The sequence below is a fragment of the Ambystoma mexicanum genome, chromosome 6p (assembly GCF_040938575.1).
Source record: "Ambystoma mexicanum isolate Mex_15411 chromosome 6p, UKY_AmexF1_1, whole genome shotgun sequence".
NCBI lineage: Eukaryota > Metazoa > Chordata > Amphibia > Caudata > Ambystomatidae > Ambystoma > Ambystoma mexicanum.
The window spans coordinates 653814259-653834378 of NC_090935.1; the positions used below are offsets into that span (position 1 = coordinate 653814259).

General features: G+C 47.0%; 1 protein-coding gene across 4 annotated transcripts in view; it reads right to left on the reverse strand.

Annotated features, from left to right (window-relative positions):
- Positions 1–2778: 2778 nt before the first annotated feature.
- Positions 2779–20120, reverse strand: part of BDP1 (BDP1 general transcription factor IIIB subunit) — a 2223165-nt gene continuing 2205823 nt past the window's right edge. For all 4 annotated transcript variants that reach the window (XM_069627521.1, XM_069627519.1, XM_069627520.1 and 1 more), the window contains one exon: positions 2779–5513. In XM_069627521.1, coding sequence (XP_069483622.1) covers positions 5373–5513 — 141 coding nt within the window. In that variant the 3' untranslated portion in view covers positions 2779–5372. The remainder of the gene's footprint in view (positions 5514–20120) is intronic.

Consider the following 20120-nt stretch of genomic DNA (forward strand, 5'->3'; position numbering starts at 1 on the left):
CCTTAACAATTGACATTTTATAAATGTTTTATATTGTGTGCTTGGCTTTTTCCTCAATGACATTTCAGTTTGTCTTTAAAATAAATGAATAAATACAAGTTTTTAAAAAGTAATTATGTTCATAGAAATAACAGGGAAGTTGAGCTCTTAGCTAGAAGGTTCTCCCAATGTCAAAGTGGGAGAGCACAACACCCAGTCTCTCTCCCCCAACTGCCCCCCCACCAATGTCAGAAAATCTGTCGCCTAATCTCCCTGAGCGTGGTTAACACCTTATGACTGGAAAGTTAACCAAAACCAATGCATATGAGGACAGTGTGAAGGTGGGAATACATATACATGCACTGGGAATGCAATTGGTGCTTCTTTCGTGCAACATAATCAAATGGGAACCAATGGGTGAAATCATCACCTTGCTCACTCTGCTGTAACATCTCATATTCTCAAACTCAAGGGTGCAAAAAAGAATCTTCATCTGGGGGCGGTCTGTTAACTGGCTTATGTTCGTGATCTAAATCCATAAGGGTGACCTTCAGGCGTGAAAAATGAATGTGATTCTTGAACATCAAACTCACTACAATTAAACTTCATATGATGATTTGATAAGTCCTTAATTGGTTAGTAGGATTACTTAAGTGCTTGGCAGGTGGGAAACAGACATGCTGAGAATTGGTTCTCAGATGGAATCAAGCATTGACAAGCAAACTAAACCTTAGCTTGTGGTATGAAAATCGACGCAATGAAAAAGGAGGTAGTAATGTTCGAGGCTTTCTGTTGAAAGAAGAGGAGGAGGGGAAACCCCCAATTGGAAAAGGGGTGTTAAACAGAAGTCAACCCAGTGCTGCTGGTGAATCAAAAGACACGAGGCCCAAGTAAATATGGGCAGCAATGTGCAAATTACTAGGCCCTTGAGGTGGCTGTATCTGAACCGCGAGTAAGATCAGTCTTGCACTTTTCTCAGCCATGTGTACATACACACAACAGATTTCAAATTATTGTATTCGTAATATTAAAAGGTTAAATCTGATTTGTCCCTGGGATCGGGACTGGGGTGAATATCCTGATCCTAAGTATCCTGAAAGGGAGAGTATGTGGAAATAATTCAAGGATTTACCTGGCTTTTGTCAACCTCGTCCAGGCCTTCGGCCAGGTGGGCCGGTCTAGACTCTGGAACAAGCTGTCTAACTGGAACTGCCCAAGACCTATTCTAGACCCTCTGGTCCTGCTGCATTCCAACACCAGCATGAGCATACGACTGAACAAGATGTGTTCTTGTCACATGAGATAAAAACTAGAGGTCTAAAACAAGGCTGCCCTTTGGCCCCGGCCCTTTTCAATCTTTTCTTGACTGACCTGAACTTGACATTGGACACAGCAAGCAGCTTCCCTCCACATATAGGCGGGGTCCATCTAAACTGACTTCCTTATGCAGATAACCTGGTCTTAATAGACCAGACACCAATCGGTCTGCAGCGTCAGTTGGACGGCTTGAAACGATACGTGGAGGAGAACAATTTACAGATCAACACAGAAAAGACTAAGGTCTATAAAATAAAAAATAAATAAAATCGAAACTTGTGTGGAGGGTGGGTCAAACAGGAATCGAGCAGGTTACGTCAATTAAATACCCGGGAGTGCTGATTAACAACAGCAGCACCGATCCAAGACTTACTGTGCCAAAGAGTGAAAGTATTGGCGAGCCAAGCAAAGATCTTAAACAGGAAATTTGGCTGCTTCTCAATGGTCAAGGTAGTAGATTTTTACAAAATGAAAGCCGTTCCATCTTTGACATAGCTCAGAAGCCACATGGATGTTACCAACCAAAGCATGGTCAACCCAGAAGGTATCTTATGGAAAACTGTTTTGAGCGTTCCTATGTCCATCCCGGTTCAGATCCTACGCAGAGAATTGGGCCTTTTATCACTAAGAGCAATAGTGCAATAGAAGAGGCTGGCCCTATTTAGTAAATGCCTATTGGGCACCAACATAACAACCATTGAGCTCATCTACAAGGAAATGGTGAAGGGGCCTAAGGGGGCACTGAAGGACTGGATTGACGCTAATCTGTCCAAGTTGAAGGAACTTGGATCTACGGAAGAAGCGCTAACATTAAACCCATGTAATGTCAAAACTAAGCTGGAGGAACTTGATTGGATTCCAACCATCGACGTAGCAAGTTCCTATAAATTGTACCATCACTTGGACCACAACATCACGGCATTGGGTGAGCTACCAAAGTACCTAGTCAAATTCCTGAGTAAACATCATAGGGCCCAGTTCTTCAGGATCAGCATGAACTGGTTATTAAAAAATGAGATAATTACATCAAGACTGCCAACCACTCTCCCGAAAGTCATTCAATGTTGTTTTTGTTTGAAGACAGGACTGGTGGAAAATCTAAAACACTGGCCAGTTGCTAAAAAAAATGCTGCATCACTGGCCCCTGAAGATTGGTGGAGCCTTCTGATAAGTGGGGAAAAGGTGCCAAAGGTACTAGTGACAGTGGCATTTATGAATGAGACCTTGACCTAGAGAGGATGCAAGGACTAATTGTGGTAATTTGGCTCTCTGCTTGTCTTTCTATTCTTTCTTTTCAAGTTGCGGTTTTAATGAGGAAAAGTTTGTATTCTTTTGTCTTTGATGGTCTTCTTTCTTTTCTCCTTCTGTATCTTTCTTTGGTCATGGAAGTAATCATTAAGATAGTTGTCCAATTAGCAACAGTTTCTAATTAACGCAAATAAATACAATAAATAAAAATAAGTTACATATATACTATGAAACTACAAAAAGTTATCAAATTATTTTATTCACATATTTTACATATGTAGCATTGCAGCTTACATTTCAACACAGACATAGTCATGACCAATGCAGAAGAGAATTGTTGTCAAGAGGACAATTCCCATATCACCAAATTATTCAGAAACTATTAATGAAGGGGCTGGGCGGGGGACAGGGGTTTGTGGTGCAAAATTCAAAAACTGTTTTAAACAAACAGCATGTATTTTGTGGGAAATCATTCAGTGATATTTTAAGCCTCGTTTTACTGAATTTTCCATCATTGTGAACTTGCCTTTTTATCGAACAAAACAGCATCATACACAACCGGTTTACTGAAAGGGAATTAACCTCATAACAGTGATGCAGATGGGGCCACAAGGTCTGCAAACAGGAGCAACAATGCTTTTTTACCTTGAAACTAACGAGAAGGCACCATATCGGATCTCTTGAATGCAGGTGTAGGACACGTCATGAACACTGGCATCGTAGAGTATCCCAATTGTTTCACTGATCCATCATTAGCTATACTGAATGCAATTTTAATTACACGTCGGACAAAAATTCAACAATATATACAGCTATATTCACACAAACAAGTGACACATACTTTCCATAATTGTTGTGCTCATTTTCTCAGACGAACTCCTAGGGGAAAAATAATACCTGCTGCTATGCGGGATAGGGTGATAAGCGTGCAAATCATTTACAGACAATACAGAACTTTTTTTTTCGTGCTTGTAAAGGTTTTCGGCATACCGTCCATACAAATTCAATACAGAGGGGAGATGCATGGAACATTGCTCTCATGAAAAAGTCCAGACTTGCGTTATAGGATATACTCCCCAGCTGCTGAGTTTACAAGAACTTTTCTCTACTGTGGTCGACACCAATGTGTTCATTGGTTAAAGATGGCGGTACAGTGCAAAAGAACAACAGTCATTTCCACACTTCAATGACTAGAAGCGCTGTAGGTAACGTGAGAAGTATCACAATGGAAAGCTGCATTCTAAATAGCAGAATTCAGCACTGAAATTGAAGAATCAGAATGTTGTAGAGAAGGCTAAATAACACATGGACACCCCACCGAGCATAAAACAGAAATATCAGGGAAAGAAGCCGGTAGTGATTAGTAATAAAAAAATGCACATTAAGCTCAATTTGTGCATCATTTGTTACTACTGAAAACACGCGGCATAAGACTAATGGTGCCAAATTCAGTAAGCCAAAAAGTGCTTGAATTTGACATATATTCAGTCTCAGCAGGTTGTGGTCTAGGCTGGTCGGATAGAAATACCCAAATGGTTTTCAGCATTTGTGCCATAGGAGTAAACTGCAGCCAGAATTGGTTACTTTAAGTGATTGACTTTGAAACAAAATGTAGTAGAGATACATTAAAAACACTAAAGAAACAGAAAATGTAAAACTAATTCAGGGCGAAAAACGCCTCACAAATTAAGGTGTTTTAATAGGTATGTCGCCACATAACATCAGCTGGGACATGAGAACACAGTCGCTGAGCTCAGGGGGGCAGGGCACCCGAGATGTCCCTGGAGAAACTGGTGTCAGACCATGCACTTACCCTCTCCTCCCCAAAACTGGCCAGGCCAGCTAAGGCAACCAATCACAGAAATAAAACTGAGGAAGCTGTACATTTCAAAAGACTCATCTGGTGGTCAATCCGCACTCAGTACGACCACAACACCCTTTTCAGAAGAAAAAAAAACACATTTAGGAAGGAGCAAGGGAAGTATTGTTAACCAAAAAGACCAGCTGTGTCGAATTAGAATTAGGCTCAAATATAAGACGCAACTATCTTCATCAAAGTGTACAGTAATGACCGATAGGAGGCCTTCCTTCAAAACTGCAAAACACTCCAGTCACTGCCTTGGCGGGTTTAGAGTAGGGCTGCACTCTCCATGCAAGCTTCTACTTTATTTCTGTTTAACCAGTTTACGCTGGCCGAAAAGTGCTTCGCCAGTCACAAGGCAGGATTCATTTCAAATGTAAGCAAATTAGGAGTAGTTGGCATTCGTGGGAATAATGGCTCAAAAATATTAAGTGTCTACAAGAGATCCCAAACGTAATCGAGGAAAGAATAAGCAGATCCGATTGCGCTGAATGGCACTACAGTACTAAAAAATAAAAAAGTTAACACCCAGGCAGTACCCTTGCGTGTGCCTTCAAAATTAATAAGCTAAAATATTTATTTCTGAAAAAATTGCCACAGAGAACCCAATATGTGGTTGGTTATCCACCTGGGTGCGCTCCCCTTCGGTTAAAAAGAGGCATGCCACAAAAAGCTCCTTTTCTCAGGTGAAAGATTTCCAATAAGTGTGGGCATCATTAATAAGTTAAACTTAAATAAATAAATAGCAGCTCTTGTTTCTCTGTACAGGAAGAGCCGAGATCAACTGTGATTTCTTTAAAGTCACTAATGAGTGGTTATGGTGGCCGGTTGACACATTGTGTGCGCACGTGTGCTACGCTGATGCAGGGCCATCAGACCAGCCACGTGCACCGGCCACAGAGACGCAGTCCCGCAGAGCTCTCTGTGAGCAGAACCTTCAGCACAAGTCGTGATGGAAGAGCCTCTTTCACTCTGAATCGTCCACCTCCATGAAAATGTCGGAAAAGAAATATTCCGAGATACCAGTTGGCTCCTTTTCTGGCTCTGCGTTTTTGGGACTCGGACTGTTACCCGTTTCTTTTGATTCTGCCGTTACCTCACAGGATACCTGGGGGACAGAAAAGAAGAAAAAAACATTGAGAGAATTGTTGCAGCACATCTGAAAGCTTTGTGATAATGAACAAACAGAATATGCCTGCATAAGCAGCTCTTTAGGATCTTACATTATTTCAGACATAGCCCTACTCTCACTCTACCAATAGCCACAACCTGTTGAAGCACGGTACCGAACAACGCAACTTATCAAACAAGCATTGGGAAAGCCACGTTTCATCTTTTGAAACGTTCATTGCACATCACTTTTGCAGGTGTACACGAGAACAGCCACAGGTCAAAGAAAATGCAAGCTGAAGAGACGGTCATCACATGACTATTATTAGCACCCAGGGCAGGTGGAGCAGCCAATCAGGTTCTGCAGATCGCAGGCTGAAACAGCCGATTTCAGCCCTTGGGTCCATGGAACCTGCAGGCTGCCCCCCTCAGCCCGGACCGCCATTTTGTCCCGACCCTTCCCCTTTTTTTTCTCTTTTCAACCCCCTCTCCCCTGCCCGATTTACCCGATTGTTGTGGCAGCACCACTTGCCGCTGCAACAGCTTCCCTTCATTTTGCTTTTCTGGTCGCCATGGAAATGGAAGTGGGCTCTTTATGGAGCCCCGCCTTCCACAACCATGGCGGCTATCTTTGCACAGGATTTTCATTCAAAGAACGGGATGCGTGCGGCATCCCGTTCTTTAACCGTGGGTTACCGCTTTGGTAACCTGAGGTGCTGTTAGTAATGCGTTACAAGGGCTATAGAGGGGGTAAATGACCCGGTGCCCTTGGGCTACAGGGCCACTTACCCCAGGTATAGCCCTTGGACCGTGTTACTAACGCTACATTATGGGAGCAGTTAGCCTCTACTGGCTGAATAAGCAATTCTAACATTAGGCTGAGTAGTGTGGGTTCACTTTGCTTCTCTTACCAGATCCCTACCTAAGTAATAAATTACAGACAACTTATGTGTATGGAAAAATTGTAGGCCGTAGGCATTTTATTTTCTTACAGAAAATACAACACAACAAAATAATTACACTGCCATATGCTTTTGGGCACATTGTGTCCAGTTCCGAAGTTGCCCAAGGCTCCTCCTGAGTCCTGGTTATCCCTGAGCCTTTGTTCCTGGGCACATGCCGCCTACGACGTGTCTTGGACCGTGTACCGAAAGAGTACTCAGCGTTCCTTCTTCTGTCTGCTCCTTCTTTCCTTGGACCGTGTACCGAAAGAGTACTCAGCGTTCTTACTTCTGCCCGCTCCTTTTTTTGACCGTGTACCGAGAGAGTACTCAGCGTACTGGCTCCTGTCTGCACCCCTTCTTCCGTTATTCTTGTAGGGTGGTGTTAGGCGGAAACCTGTGCAGTTCCCTCTGGGATCACTGCAAAAGATTTAGGAATACAGGTGTTGCGATGAACCCACTTGGTAGCAGTCTGTACCACACAGATTCAATTGGTAGCTGTGGCTGAGCAGTCAGACTTCCCTCAAGAAAAGTTGGTCAGTATAGGGAGTATACAATATAGGGTAATTCTTCGCAGCAAAACGAGTAAACACGCAACCAGGCTTTAGTATAAAGATAGTAAGTTATTTATTGATAACAGAACGTCTACGAAAAATACTAAAGCGAATCACGGCAAACAACTCAAAATACAATTACTCTGCAGAATGGAATAAAGCTCAATCCCCCGAAACACAATATCGACAACTCTAGGTTCTACGGCACCACTTATTTTCAGACAGAGGTGTATACCTCAACCCAGATGACACTCGAATATTTAGTGAGGAAGGGAGAGAAGAGAAAGGCAGGTAATGAAGTCAACACGGTTCGTACTGAAGCGGGTAAAAATGCAAGGCAAGAAGGCATTAATCACACTAGCTCCTACAGTTCGGCGGCCAGGCCCACTCGGTGAGAGGCAAGGCACGATGTCCTGGAAAGTCTGTACGGATGATGCATTCAAGTCTTGTTTAGCAAATTGGTTAGCGTCAGGTTGAACCAGTTCAGAACAAAGAGTGAATAAAGCTTGGAGGCAATCCAACGGAACGGAGAGGAATCAGATACCTCACACGAACCGATCGAAAAGGGAAGCCAGGCGGTTACGGTACCTTGTTGTGGAAGACAGCTCCGACGGGGGCAGTTGTTCCTGGTGGTGGATGCACGACGGGTCTTGGCCAAGAGAAGAGATGCTCTCGTCGTCGAAGAGAAGATGTCCGGTGCACCATCAGGGAAGAAACCAGCCGCGGAGTGCTTCGTCACAAGGCACCACCTTCCGATCACGGTGCAGGAGTAGTGGCTATCCGGTTGCCGGGTGCTCTGCATGGGCAATTCGACCACTGCGTCCTGGGCGACCAAAAAGCACAAAGAAGAAGAAGACTGGTTGTTCCCACCAGCCAGGGAAAGAGCCTCTCCGGCAGGGAGATCTCTTCTGTCGTCGGGAGATTGTGAGACGATTCCGCAGGGCTCCACCGGCGGTGTCGTCGTGCAGGTCGACTCAGCGTTACCCTCGTCGGATTCTTTAGGTCCAGTGGCGACTTCCTGAAGATCCAGTCCCAAAGGCCCTGCTTTTATGCAGACGTCCCCCATTCATTCAGCCTAGCTTGTCAATCAACACATGCTAAGTGGTGAGCGGGAAGGCTCACCACCTGGGCCAATCACTTCAGAGTGCGACCTGAGTTGGCAAGGCAACTCGGTCCAGGGTGTCTAAACCCCCTCCCACAACCCTGAGGTAACCCAGACAGAATGGCGCCACCTTCGAGGGTCTCTGTCCAGAGGCCCGCCAAAAGTGGAACAAAGGGCTCAACCTTTGGTTTAGGAGTCACAGAGAAAAACACAGACGCCATTTTACAACCCGAGTTCTGGCAGAAAATACCACTCGATAAACCTATTTAAGATAAGTAGATCGGTGGTACGTTGGAGATTAACGAAAAACAGTATCAATCTTCAACAATGGGACGGATCCCATAGGGTTATGCTCGGGGCCGAACATAACAAGTAGTTTCCACTGCCACCAGCCAAAACTCGACGAGGAGGGACGGGACAGTGCCCCCTCGAGTAACAGATCCAGGAGTAATCGTATTACCCCTACTAGCACGTCCACAATAAGATGGTTGGTACTAGTTCTGTTAGCAAATTTAGGTCTAGTAAAGCCAATGGTGACTTTACATGCCCGGGGAGACAGTAGTCAGTCCCCGGGTATGGAGTCTATGGTGGGGGGACCTGCTAGGGCGCCCCCGTGTCACGACACGTAGGGTGCAGAGTGACACACATAGAAAAACTTATGAGACCCTATGGAGTAAAAGACCCCATAGCCCATCGAACACATTGACATCTCAAAGGAATTACACACATACATGTCCAAGAGTGAGAGGAAAAGGGTCACACTCTTGGCAGGATGGAAAAAACAAACTCCAGAAATCCAGCAAAGCTGCTGGGGGACTCACAAGGTTAGGAAATTCAGCCTAAACAGAGAATTCTCCCTAACAGGTGGCAAACGTTTTTCCTTCCCCTTCTCCAGGTACTAAGAGCCTACCCGAGAGAGGTGAGCTCTTACCTGGTTTGTGCCGCCTCTCCTTTTATTTACAGGCTTACTTATACCCCCCCGGCCTTTTGTTCCTTCCTGGGGGCAGCCGGGTTACCCCTCCCTGACCCCTTGCTGTTACATTTCGCACCTTCCCAGGTGCTGTTTCCTGCCCTTCCTGGGCTTTTGTTTCTTGTGGCGCCATTCGGATGCCCCTCCCTACGCTTTCGCGCCGTTTTCCCCCACCCCACGCCTAAGCTCCCAGACCCTCTATCGTCCCGCATTTCATGCGGCCCGGGGCCTGGGTCATTCAAACTGGCAGCTGAGCTCCATAGCCTGCAGCTTGCACAGCCTACTACGGAGAACCATAAAATGCTTTTGAGCTCTGTGCCATTCGGCATGGCATCATAAATAATGTTAAAATGCACCTTTAAGGCCCAACTACCCAGGACTGTAAAGTATGCCCATCAGAAGGATGTAACCCCTAACAATCCCTTTACTACAAGGCTAAATGTAAAGATTGTAGCCCTCCGAAATAGAATACAAACATATGAGACCATGTGAACGATAACGTGCATTGCTTGATGAGCGTTGTTTACAGCAAGGGGGGAATATTCTTTTGTACCAAGACCTCCCACCAGTCTACCTACCAGTCATGTTCAAGCAAAGAGGGCATCAAGGTTCATGCAAACATGGTAGCTGGAACTGATATAAGGAAGATCCGAGAGTGTGAAGGCCACATGCCCATTTCAGCAGCATCACTGCCTTACCATTTACCTCAGAGACAACCGAATACTCAGTCCTTGCTTGCAAGTTTAAAATGTAATAACAGTTCAGCATACCACATGCAGATCCATAGGAAGGCTTATGGGGTGGTTGCTTCAGCATAACAGAGCAAATTTCTCATATTTTACACTATATGTTATGCTCCACTATCCAATTGGCATGGTATGGATCTTTATGGAGTCATAATGGTGGCTTTGGTTTTATTGGGTAGGAAGGAGTTTATCGAATGTATAGTTGTTCCCTAGATTCCAATGTCTCCTAGTTTTTTTTAGAAGCTCAGGACTAATGGGTTCAAAGGCTGCTCACATGTCCAGAAGCATAAGAGCACTGTCAGAGTTGCTGTCTGTGTTGTTCTTTAGCATATCCCATATTGAGGAAAGGCCTCGAGTTTGAAGCCATGCTGTGGTAGTCAATGAAGTCACAAAGATGTCCGTAGATTAGTATTTCCATGATGAAAGGAATGTTTGCAATTGGGCAATAGTTTGCTAGGTCGCTAGGGCCCACTGATTTCTTTTTGAGGGGTGGTCTGACATAGGCTGACTAATACTAGGGGACAATCCCGGTGGGGTGGTGATGGGGTATTGAGAAATTATTTAAATGCATGGTTGTTTCATAATGATTTTAAATAGATTAGGATTACAGGGCTCTTCAGGGGATCCTGGAGGGTTGCACAGGTTGACAGTCTTGAGAACGTCCTCCACGGAGAAAGGGCTGAAGGTTATTTTCTGGGATGTTCGTTCAAAGGGGCTGGTTGTCCTTTGATGAGTATAATCATTTTGGTAAAGAGCATCAGAATTGGGTAGCATAGCTCTTGGATGGATATATGTGATATGCTGGCTGCTAGGTATTTATATATTTTAATTATCTTGACAATTTTCTTTTGGTTGTTGTTGAGTGGAGTAAATGCATCTGAAGTAGTGCGCTTTTTAGCTGTGAAGATTTTGGCCCTGTGGAGCTCTTGGTGGTAGGCAAATGTGTCTGCTTGTACGTTATGTTTCCTCCAATTTCCTTTTATTCCTTCATGCTGTGTAATTTTGTTGTGTACCATTTAGCAGAATTATTCAAAGGGATTTTAAAGGTTTTTTTTAGAGCACTCTCGTCTGAAGTGGGGTTTATCCAGTTATGAATGTTGTGGAGGTCTTCCTCCCACGTCTTTGTTGGCCTGTCTGGTGTGGTGGATGGTTTGTTTACTTGCAGAGTTTGTAATAATATATTGTTTTGCATGTCTTTCCACGGTCTGGATCAGGTCAGGGGGACTAGGGAAGGTGTTGCACACAGTGAAGCTTCTGTGGAGATTGTAAATGCGATGGATAAATGACCCCTCCCCGCACGGGAGCAGACAGTGGCAATGCTCTCACTGAAGAAGATGCCCTGGAGTTTGTGACCAGTTTGTGTGGGAAGCACCCTTCACTAGCAGGACGGAGAGCTCACCATCATCAATAAACAGGTGAGACTATATGGGTCGGCACATGCTCACCACATACTGGGAAGAAGGGTTCGAGAGAGACAGCAGTCATATTGCAGCATTCTCACAATCTCTCATATCCCCGCAGAGGCAGTACCAACCACCAGCGCAGTCCATAGCACACGAGCAGGGGAAGAAGCCTGACAAGGGGAATCCACTTCAAGGAAGGGCTGCAACCGTGCCCCAACGTCCCCGCAGAGACCAGGTGAGCATAACACCTGGTAGGCATAGAGCCCTGGGCTGTGTCGCCGGTAGGGCTGCATACAGGCGCCCCCTCAGACATTCGTCCAATAGTAGGGCGTAGCCCCTCGGCTGGACACCCGGTAAAAGAACCTTGCAGTCCCTCAGCACCGTCTCCAGAAGGATCTAGCGACCCCCCCTGCCTGGTGGCCGGTAGCTGACCAGTGCTGGTATGAGAATCTGAACGGTCACTCCCGCTAGGGCGTTTCCTGGGAAAGGAGTCGCCTTTGCGGGGTAGGATGGAAAAATGCAGCCATACCTTGGGCCTGGACTGGTGTCTGACGAAGTTCTTAAAGTCCTCAGGAGGCGACTTCTCGAAGAGCTCCCTCCACTGAGCTAGCCTGTTCTTCAGAGTGCGCGGTGTAAGTGTGTCACACACGGTACAACCTTCCCAGCCATGTTCGAGGCAGAGGCAAAGAGCATGGGGGTCGGACGTGGGGAAGAGCCCCTCGCAGTCTGCACACCTGCTGAAGCCCCATGAAGTCGACATGCGCCGGGGAGGAGCGTGGCGCACGAGGACTGAGTACCTGATTAAGACCAGAAAACAGAAGACAAAAGATAGAATCTGGGGAAGAGCGCGTGGAATTAAAAGCCCAAAGCCAAACCCAGGAACGCTGGTGAAAGCGGTCTGTTCCCATCAACGCGGAAAAGGGAACTGTGGAGTGGCGGCGGTGGGTGGAGTCAGTGGAGCGTATGCTCCCAGGGCCGTGCCCCTGAGTGCCTCTAAATTTAAAGGGGAAGACTTTTTTTCCTAGTGAAAAAGGTTCCGTCTCCCGTCCCTAGCGAGGGACGCCCATACAGCATGGCGTAAAGGGGAGGGACATAGGAGTATGCTTGATTTATACTTCTGTGTTTACTTTTGAAATGTTCAAAATCCCTTCACTTTGGGTTCACTGTCACTTGCACACTTAATTCTGTTAATTCGGCATCACCATATGCCCTGTGGTAGCTCCAGAAGCGTCCTGGTGCGAGTGTTCCCCTCCGAATCACTCACCGGGCCTCGGCAGCTCATCCGGGCGTTCTCACTCTTTGTTCCCGGCTCTGTGCATACTTCACTGTGGGTTGCCAGTAGCTCTGCTCGTCACTTGCAGACACTACCGGTGGTATGCAGCACTTGGGATTTCTCTGTGCCCCACAGCTCTGGCTGTGGGCACCATGCAGAGGGTACTCAGACTGCTTTGACGCTCTTACAGTCCGCTCGAGCCCTGGCGTCACAGTCTCTCCTTGGAAATAGCTGGCGCGTCTTGGCCTCCAGACAGGACCCTCCTTGGCAGCCCCCTTCTGTGTAGGAATTCTCCCCTCTCATGCCCGTTTCTCACAGCCCGACATCTCTCCTGCTGGTTTTCCTTTCCTTGCTGGAGGCTCCACCTTTTATGCACCCGTGACTTATTAACAGGTTGTAGGTGCAAGTCCAACGTCCTGGCCACAATCACTGGTGTTCCCTGGACATGCCTGACCCTCACAATAGTTTTCAGGCTTCTTCCTCGTCTCAATACTAGAGTGGTATGACTGAGGGGAAATGATTGGTAACAACCTATGAAGGTAGGGGGAAGGTAAGGTTTACTATCACAAGGGAAAGGGGGATGCCATGACTCTACTGAAGACATCCTCTCCTCAATCCCCAAGGACCCCCCACCCAGGTGATCCTCGCTCGCATCTCCACCCCCAGGGTCAGGATCCAAAAGCGATGGCCTTTCCCTGGCCACCTGAAAAGAGGATCCAAGGGTAGTCGGTGTGAGGATGCCCTCAGGTTTCTCACACTATGGGCCTCATCACGAGTTGGGGGGTAATACCGCTGGGGCTATTAGCGTTACCGCCAAACCCCCGGCGCTAATAGCGCCAGATCACAGGTTTGGTGGAATGGTAAGTACCCATTCCCCATTGAGCCTATTCGGGAATTCATCATTCCCCATTAAGCCCAATGGGGAATGCTCGGTGCTATTACCGCCGGCGTGTTGCCACCGGCGGTAATAGCGCTGAAAATCGGCAAAATTACAGTGGATTTGCCCCCAGCTCAGAGCTGGGGGTAAAATCGCCAAGCCTGTGATTTGGTGGACCCTTAAATGCGGAGGTAATGGCGTTACCGCCACATTTAAGGGTTACCGCCAAACTCGTGATGAGGCCCGATATAGGTTCATTAGAAATACATAACTGCACTCCACTGAATTAAATTCAGAAGGAAACACATCTAAGTGGTTGTGTGGAGGGACTCTGACTTGCAGTTTGGAGACCAGTCAAATGAACAAGAATGTTCAGTTCTGGAAGATGCTTTATACTAATAAACATATTGTTTGAAAAATAAAATGATTTTGGGATGGAGCATATGGACTATGTAGTGCTAGGCATTGGCTTGTAGCCCCAAGGATGAGCTCATTTCACTGCATATATATGGGGATCCGCACCCCTCCACCCCCGCCCCTCATATCCCCCCACATGTATTATTACCCTAACCCCCCCCCTCCCCAACATATATATGCAGTGAAAAAATACAATCAAATTGAATTCGGAAATGTGCAGTAAACTACCTATACCAATGAGCTTCTTCACCTGTTCCATTGAAAATATTACAGTCACTGTTGGAAACATTCCTGTAGTTTAACGTGGAACTCTATAATGAAGCCTCTAAAGTGAAGAAACGCATGAGAAGTATTTCAAAGACAGAGTCAATGAATATGGCTGTTGCTTGGCGAGAATCACGCATTTGTAAGCCATTATCCTCGCAATCTATGCTTTTTTGTTGTTATAAGAATTTTCACTGTTTAACCCATAGACCTAGGATCCTTTAAGGCGAGGCAGCAGTACTTTGAGGTGGATGAGGATGCAGAAGTTACTCAAACATCAATAATCAAAATGACTCAAGAAGTTGGCAAAATCTTAGGTTGTGTTTTAATATCAATTGTCTAAAACAGGGAGTACACGGACATCATCCGACGTTGCATAGCACAACCCATTGCAAAAAAAACTTAGCTGGGAAAGTGATTGGCTCTCAAAGAACATCTCGGTACACATTCCATATAGCCGGGAGTTATGATTGGGTACCTAAAGTCAGTTGGGCAACTGAGCCCATCCCAAGTAAACCGTCATCTTCATTGTCACTAAATAGACAACGATTAATTGGTTACACCAACTATAGGGTTCTTTGATACGTAGCCATCTACAATTGGTTGGCACGGTTGTACCCTTCTGGAATATTCCACACGCTATCAGCACACAGGCTACCATCCCAGGTGTATGGAGGGTTGGTGTGGCCTTGCCTCCCCACCAATTAGCCCAACATTTATCATCACTCCTACAGTCTGCCAGTCAATTAAGCTATTTTCGATCTTGATCATATGACTGGAGACCACTCTTTTGAGCCTTTTGCTGCATTTAATGCTATTAAATGATGAACTCTTGATGCCTTCAGTGTTTTTTCATTCTGCTTCAAACAGAAGTCAGTTCTTGTCTCACGTTCGTTGTAGCCTTTTTGACAGGCGCCCAACTCACTGTGGCCTCAACTTCTTGGTGCTGGGCCAGCCAAGTCTGTCTCGAAATTCTCCTTCGCCATCAGTTATTGCTAACTGCGCCACACTAAAATCTTTTCCAATCATAGGGTTTCAAGCCTTGCTAAAGTGCATTGTGGAATATCGAGGTTCTGTATATTCCTATATGTATACAATGGGGTGTCGCCGCAATCTAATCAATACGTAGCCAGCCTTTATGATTACTTTGCCCTACTTGCCTTTCTGCATCTGTACAGGTGTAAAATTAATTTGCATTTTCTTCAGTGCTTCTGTGCACGAGCATCTTCATTTCTATCCCGAAATGTTGCATAACTTCGATACTTCATCTTCTATAGATCTGTCTATATCTCCTCATATTGCGTGTCTTTTCTAGGTGCATCAGATTTTACATCGCATGACGTCATCAGTCTCCTTTCTTGTTCAAATGCACACGTCTTCCGGCACCCCAGCCAGAAAAGCACTATTTCTTTGTGCATGCATGTAGGGTTTTCTCAATGGATACCCTGTCTCGAAGATTCTTTGTGGTACTGGCATTGCTCGTTAGCCATTTCCAGTTCCCAGCATATAGGCAACATGGGGTAGGAGCCTTTGATGGGGGTACTTGGCTCCTCCTATACACTGTGGATTAACGGAATAACATAAGGGCAAGAAGAAGATTATAGCCAATCAGATCTTCCAACACTGTTAGTTTATCCTGTAGAATGCAAAGCAGAATCATCCAAATGAAAACAAACTGCATGAATATATCCTTACTGTTGTCCAAACCAGCATAACCCTGTCTGCAAGCATATTCTTTGGGGGGGCAAGGGGAGGGGGGGTGAAATCCAGTAGCTTTGTGGCCTCTACATGGTTAGCACGAGTTCCATGCTAGCAACGGAAATGGCTTTTTATGAACTACATATCTTTTTTTCGGGCATCACTGCGGTTCGCAATGAGACAGGGTGCAGCAACTACCAGTGACTCTATAAAGGAGTGTAAAGTCAAGAAAAAGGAGACATTGCTGTCACCTCCATATTCCCTTTTTAACCCTTCCTAGTAGCAGGCATGAATCTACCTCCCACAAGCTCCAAAAACATTCCAGACCCAGATTCCAAAGAAACAAAAGAACTGTACTGGTAGGTAAGCAATTTGTTCTTTCCTTAATGTCCCTTCCTAAAGTACTCATACACCCAAGGTGAGGAACCCAAAAGTATATGGTACTGCCAGAACGTCTGTTTCCTAGAATTATTTCCATATGTAACGCATCAATAATAAGCAAATAATGTACAAGTGTGGTGGGGAGGATGGAATCTATCCCTATTACTGCTGTACTTTTGATCCTCTTTGTAAAAGCTAGGCCTGCTTCTCAAGAAGCTACAAAAACTTTAAATGGTTTAAATTCATTCCTGCCTCACTACTTGAGGGTACTGGCCCAATGAGGTCATCTACGTCGAGCTTTATCCCTGAAAGAAGATACTTGACCTTGGTTGATGCCAATTCAATCCTGGTGTGCCTGTGCCTTTGCTTTCCAAGGCCGTCTTCTTTGGGATTTGGGTGCCATAGCTATCAGGCTCAGTCCAGGCTACTATGTCATACTTTCTGAAGACGCAAACACTGTTTTGTGCGATGGCAACCCCTTAATATTGGGAAACAAGGGGAATAGTGCACCGAGCATGTGCAGCACCTGTAGGTACAGAAAGATATCCAGAGCCGAGTCCCCCCCCTTTCTCTCTCGCCTGCTGTACAGAGAAAAACTAATCAATAAAAAAATTCCCAAAGGTGACAATACCCAGCTTGTCCACGCGCCGAAGATAGGCTCGCTCTCTTATCATAGCCAGCCCAGCCACATGCCACACCGGGAGTGGGGTGAGTATAATGTATGAACACCCAACTTTCCTGCAATCTTCTTCCAAACCATGTAGGTGATCTTAACGATGTTCAAGGTGCTAGGCGATATTCCGGGGGCCCGAGGATCACCGAATTTAACAGGTTCGGGGCGGCAAGCACCCTCTCCACCTGTACATGAGGCTGCACAAAGTGAGTGGCATACCAATGCCTAAGGAAATGTGTCTGTGAAGCCCAATAATATCGTTCTCGGTCCGACAGAGCCAGAACCTGCCCCTCGCAAATGGTTGGGGTGGTGTTGTATACGCCACCCTCGCCAGTTTCCCCACCCAAAGCAAATCAAGAATGAGCCCTCGGAACCGTAAGTAGAAGCCACAAGACAAAAACAAGGGGACGTTGAGGAAAATGTACACAAATTTATGGAGCACAATCATTTTCACAATCGAAATGCGGCCCAGCAGTGTGAGCGGAAGTGTCTGCCATCTCACCACCGCCTCTTGGAGAGTCCCAATCGTCCTCCCATAGTTATCCCAAAAAAGGCCATCCTGACTGCATGACTCCTCTACCCCCAGATACCGGACCCTGGACAATTCTCACTTGAGGCCAAACTCATTCTTGAACCTTCTCATCCCCTCCGTGAGCGGAAAGACCACCGATTTATTGTGGGTAATCCTCAGACCCGAGAACTCCCCAAATCGGAGCACTTCCTGCACCACGGGCCCAGGTTGCATACCGGGTCATCGATAAAAAAGGCTGTGTCATCCGCATACAAGGAGATGATCAGCTTGTGTGGCCCTAGCCTCAGCACCCTATGCTGAATATGCTGCTACCGTAGAATCGCTGCCAGTGGCTCCATCACTAGAGCGAAAAGGTATGGGGAAAGAGGACAGGCCGGCCGCGTCCCCTTGCCCATATCGAAGCTCTCGGATTGTGCACGCCCCACCACAGTTCTTGCTGATTGGTTAATGTACAGTAGGGAAAACAGCATTATAAAATGTGCGCCAAGCCCTCAGCCTGGCCTCTGGCACCAGGAGAATGAAGGATGCCATGAGGCCGAGCAACCTCAAGAACTCGAACGCCGGGAGACTCTGGGCATGTTGAAACTTGGTCACCATCTGCAGAATGTGAGAAGCCCTCACCTGGGCAGGAAAACACAGGCCCAGGGACGTGTCGAGCACTGCTCCGATGTACTGGAGCCGCTGGGTAGGTGTCAAGTGGGACTTCTTTAAGTTGAGGTAGAAGCCCAGCCTGTGAAGGGAGTGGCAGCTGACTGACAGATGATCCAGGACTTGCTCGGGAGAGTTCGCCCTGATCAACCAATCGTCCAGGTAGGGGTAGACGTGAATCCCCCCTTTCCTGAGATACACTGCCACCACCACCATGAGCTTGGTGAAGTCCCTCGGGGCGGAGGTTAATACGAACGGCAGGACCCGAAACTGAAAGTGCGAGTCGCCAACCGCGAACCTCAGGTACTTCCTGTACTTGGGATGAATCGGCACATGAAAGTAAGTGTCCTTGAGGTCGAGAGACACCAACCAATCCTGAAGTTGAAGGGCCTGGAGGACTTGAGAGAGAATCTTGAACTTGTCCTTCCTGAGGAGCTTGTTCAAACCACGCAAGTCCATGATGGGTCTCAATCCCCAGCCTTTTCTCAGGATCAAAAAATATGGGGAATACCACCCCTTGTTCCTCGCCGCTACAGGCACCAGTTCTATGGTGCCTTTCTCCAGCAGGGATTTGATTTCCTGCACAAGGAGCGGATCCGGACCCTTCAAAGAGAGATTCCCTGGGGGATTGTCATGAGGCCTCTGCCGGAAAAAAGACAGCAGCCGTGGGCTATGATCTCCAGAACCCACACATCTGAAGTAATGGAACGCCATTCTACAAGATGCTGCGCAGCCTTCCCCCAACCGGCGAACCATGGGACATGACCTCATGACTGAGCTGAAGCGGCTGCGGCAGTGCCTGAGGGCAAAGAGGCAACTGCTCGAGCGGCCTTGGCACCTTGAGTACCCTGTTTTCCACCTCCGGTACTCCTACGTTGGCCCCTTTGATTTGCAGCTCCCCTCGATCTACCAAAGGTAGAGTAGTATCGAAAGGAACCTCCCCTTCATTGCTGTCCTCTCGGACGAAAAGGCAGAGGTTGGCGGACTGCAGCGCTCAACGACTTCACTGCAGCCTTTGAGGTCTGCAACCTCTCAAGGCTCTCGTCAAGCCTTGCTGCCAAAAAAATGTTCACCATCAAAGGGCATGTTGAGAAGGCGGGCTTGTACATCAGGAGCAAAATCTGTGCATCACGGTGCTCGCCGCCATGGACCGGCTGACACAGTCTGCCATGTCCAGACCCGATTGAACGGATTCACACATGGCATCCTTGCCATCCTGTACAAGGGCAAGAAAGCCATCCCTTTCCTCCCCTTCCGGAATATGTTCAGCCGCCAAAGAAACACAATTCCACAAAGTGTGAGTGAAATGGGCTAAGGCACACACAGAGTTGGCTGCTTTCAAAGCCATACCCCCTGAAGAAAATACTTTCTTCGCCCAACCGTCAAAACGTTTGTCGTCCCTATCAGGAGGAATGGTAGGTTACGACGCCTGTTTTGCTGGGGCCATAGCCGCCTGCACCACCAAACTCTCCAGAGTAGGGTGCATGGACAAGTAGGTGGGGTCGCCACTGGCTGGACGGTATTTTTTCGGCAACCACTTACCCACTGCCAGGAGAGACTCCGGAGCAGTCCAAGCCGCCACCACCCTTTGCAAGGCCATATGATATGGCAGTACTGGGTCAGTTGGTGGACCTTGGTCCAAGATATCTGTCAGGTCATCCTGCAGAAAATCCACTGGTGGTGCAGACCACCCAAAGTATTCCGTCACCCTCGACATGAGACGCCGGCATGAAGACTCGGCGTGCGTGCCAGGCTGCCTACCAAACTCAACCTCCGGAGAGGTGTCCAGACCACTGGCATCGTGCAAAGACTGACGCAGGTCTTCCATCTGGCTATGACCAGACAATAGTTTGTCAGGAACCAACCTTTCATCAGACCCTTCATCCACCTCAGAGATGTAATCCAGAGGCTGGAATAAATCCCTGGATGAGGGTACAGAAAAAGGCTCAAATACAGGCCTCACTGACTTCTTCAGGGCCTTCTTTGGAGTTTCCACCGATGCCCGGGGTACCTCCGGTAAAGCCTCCACAATAGGCGTTGACGGAATCGGCGCCTCGAGAGAGTCCCTCGACGGACATGGCACGGATGGCGTCAATGTCTTCTTAGAAGACCTCACATGCTCCGAC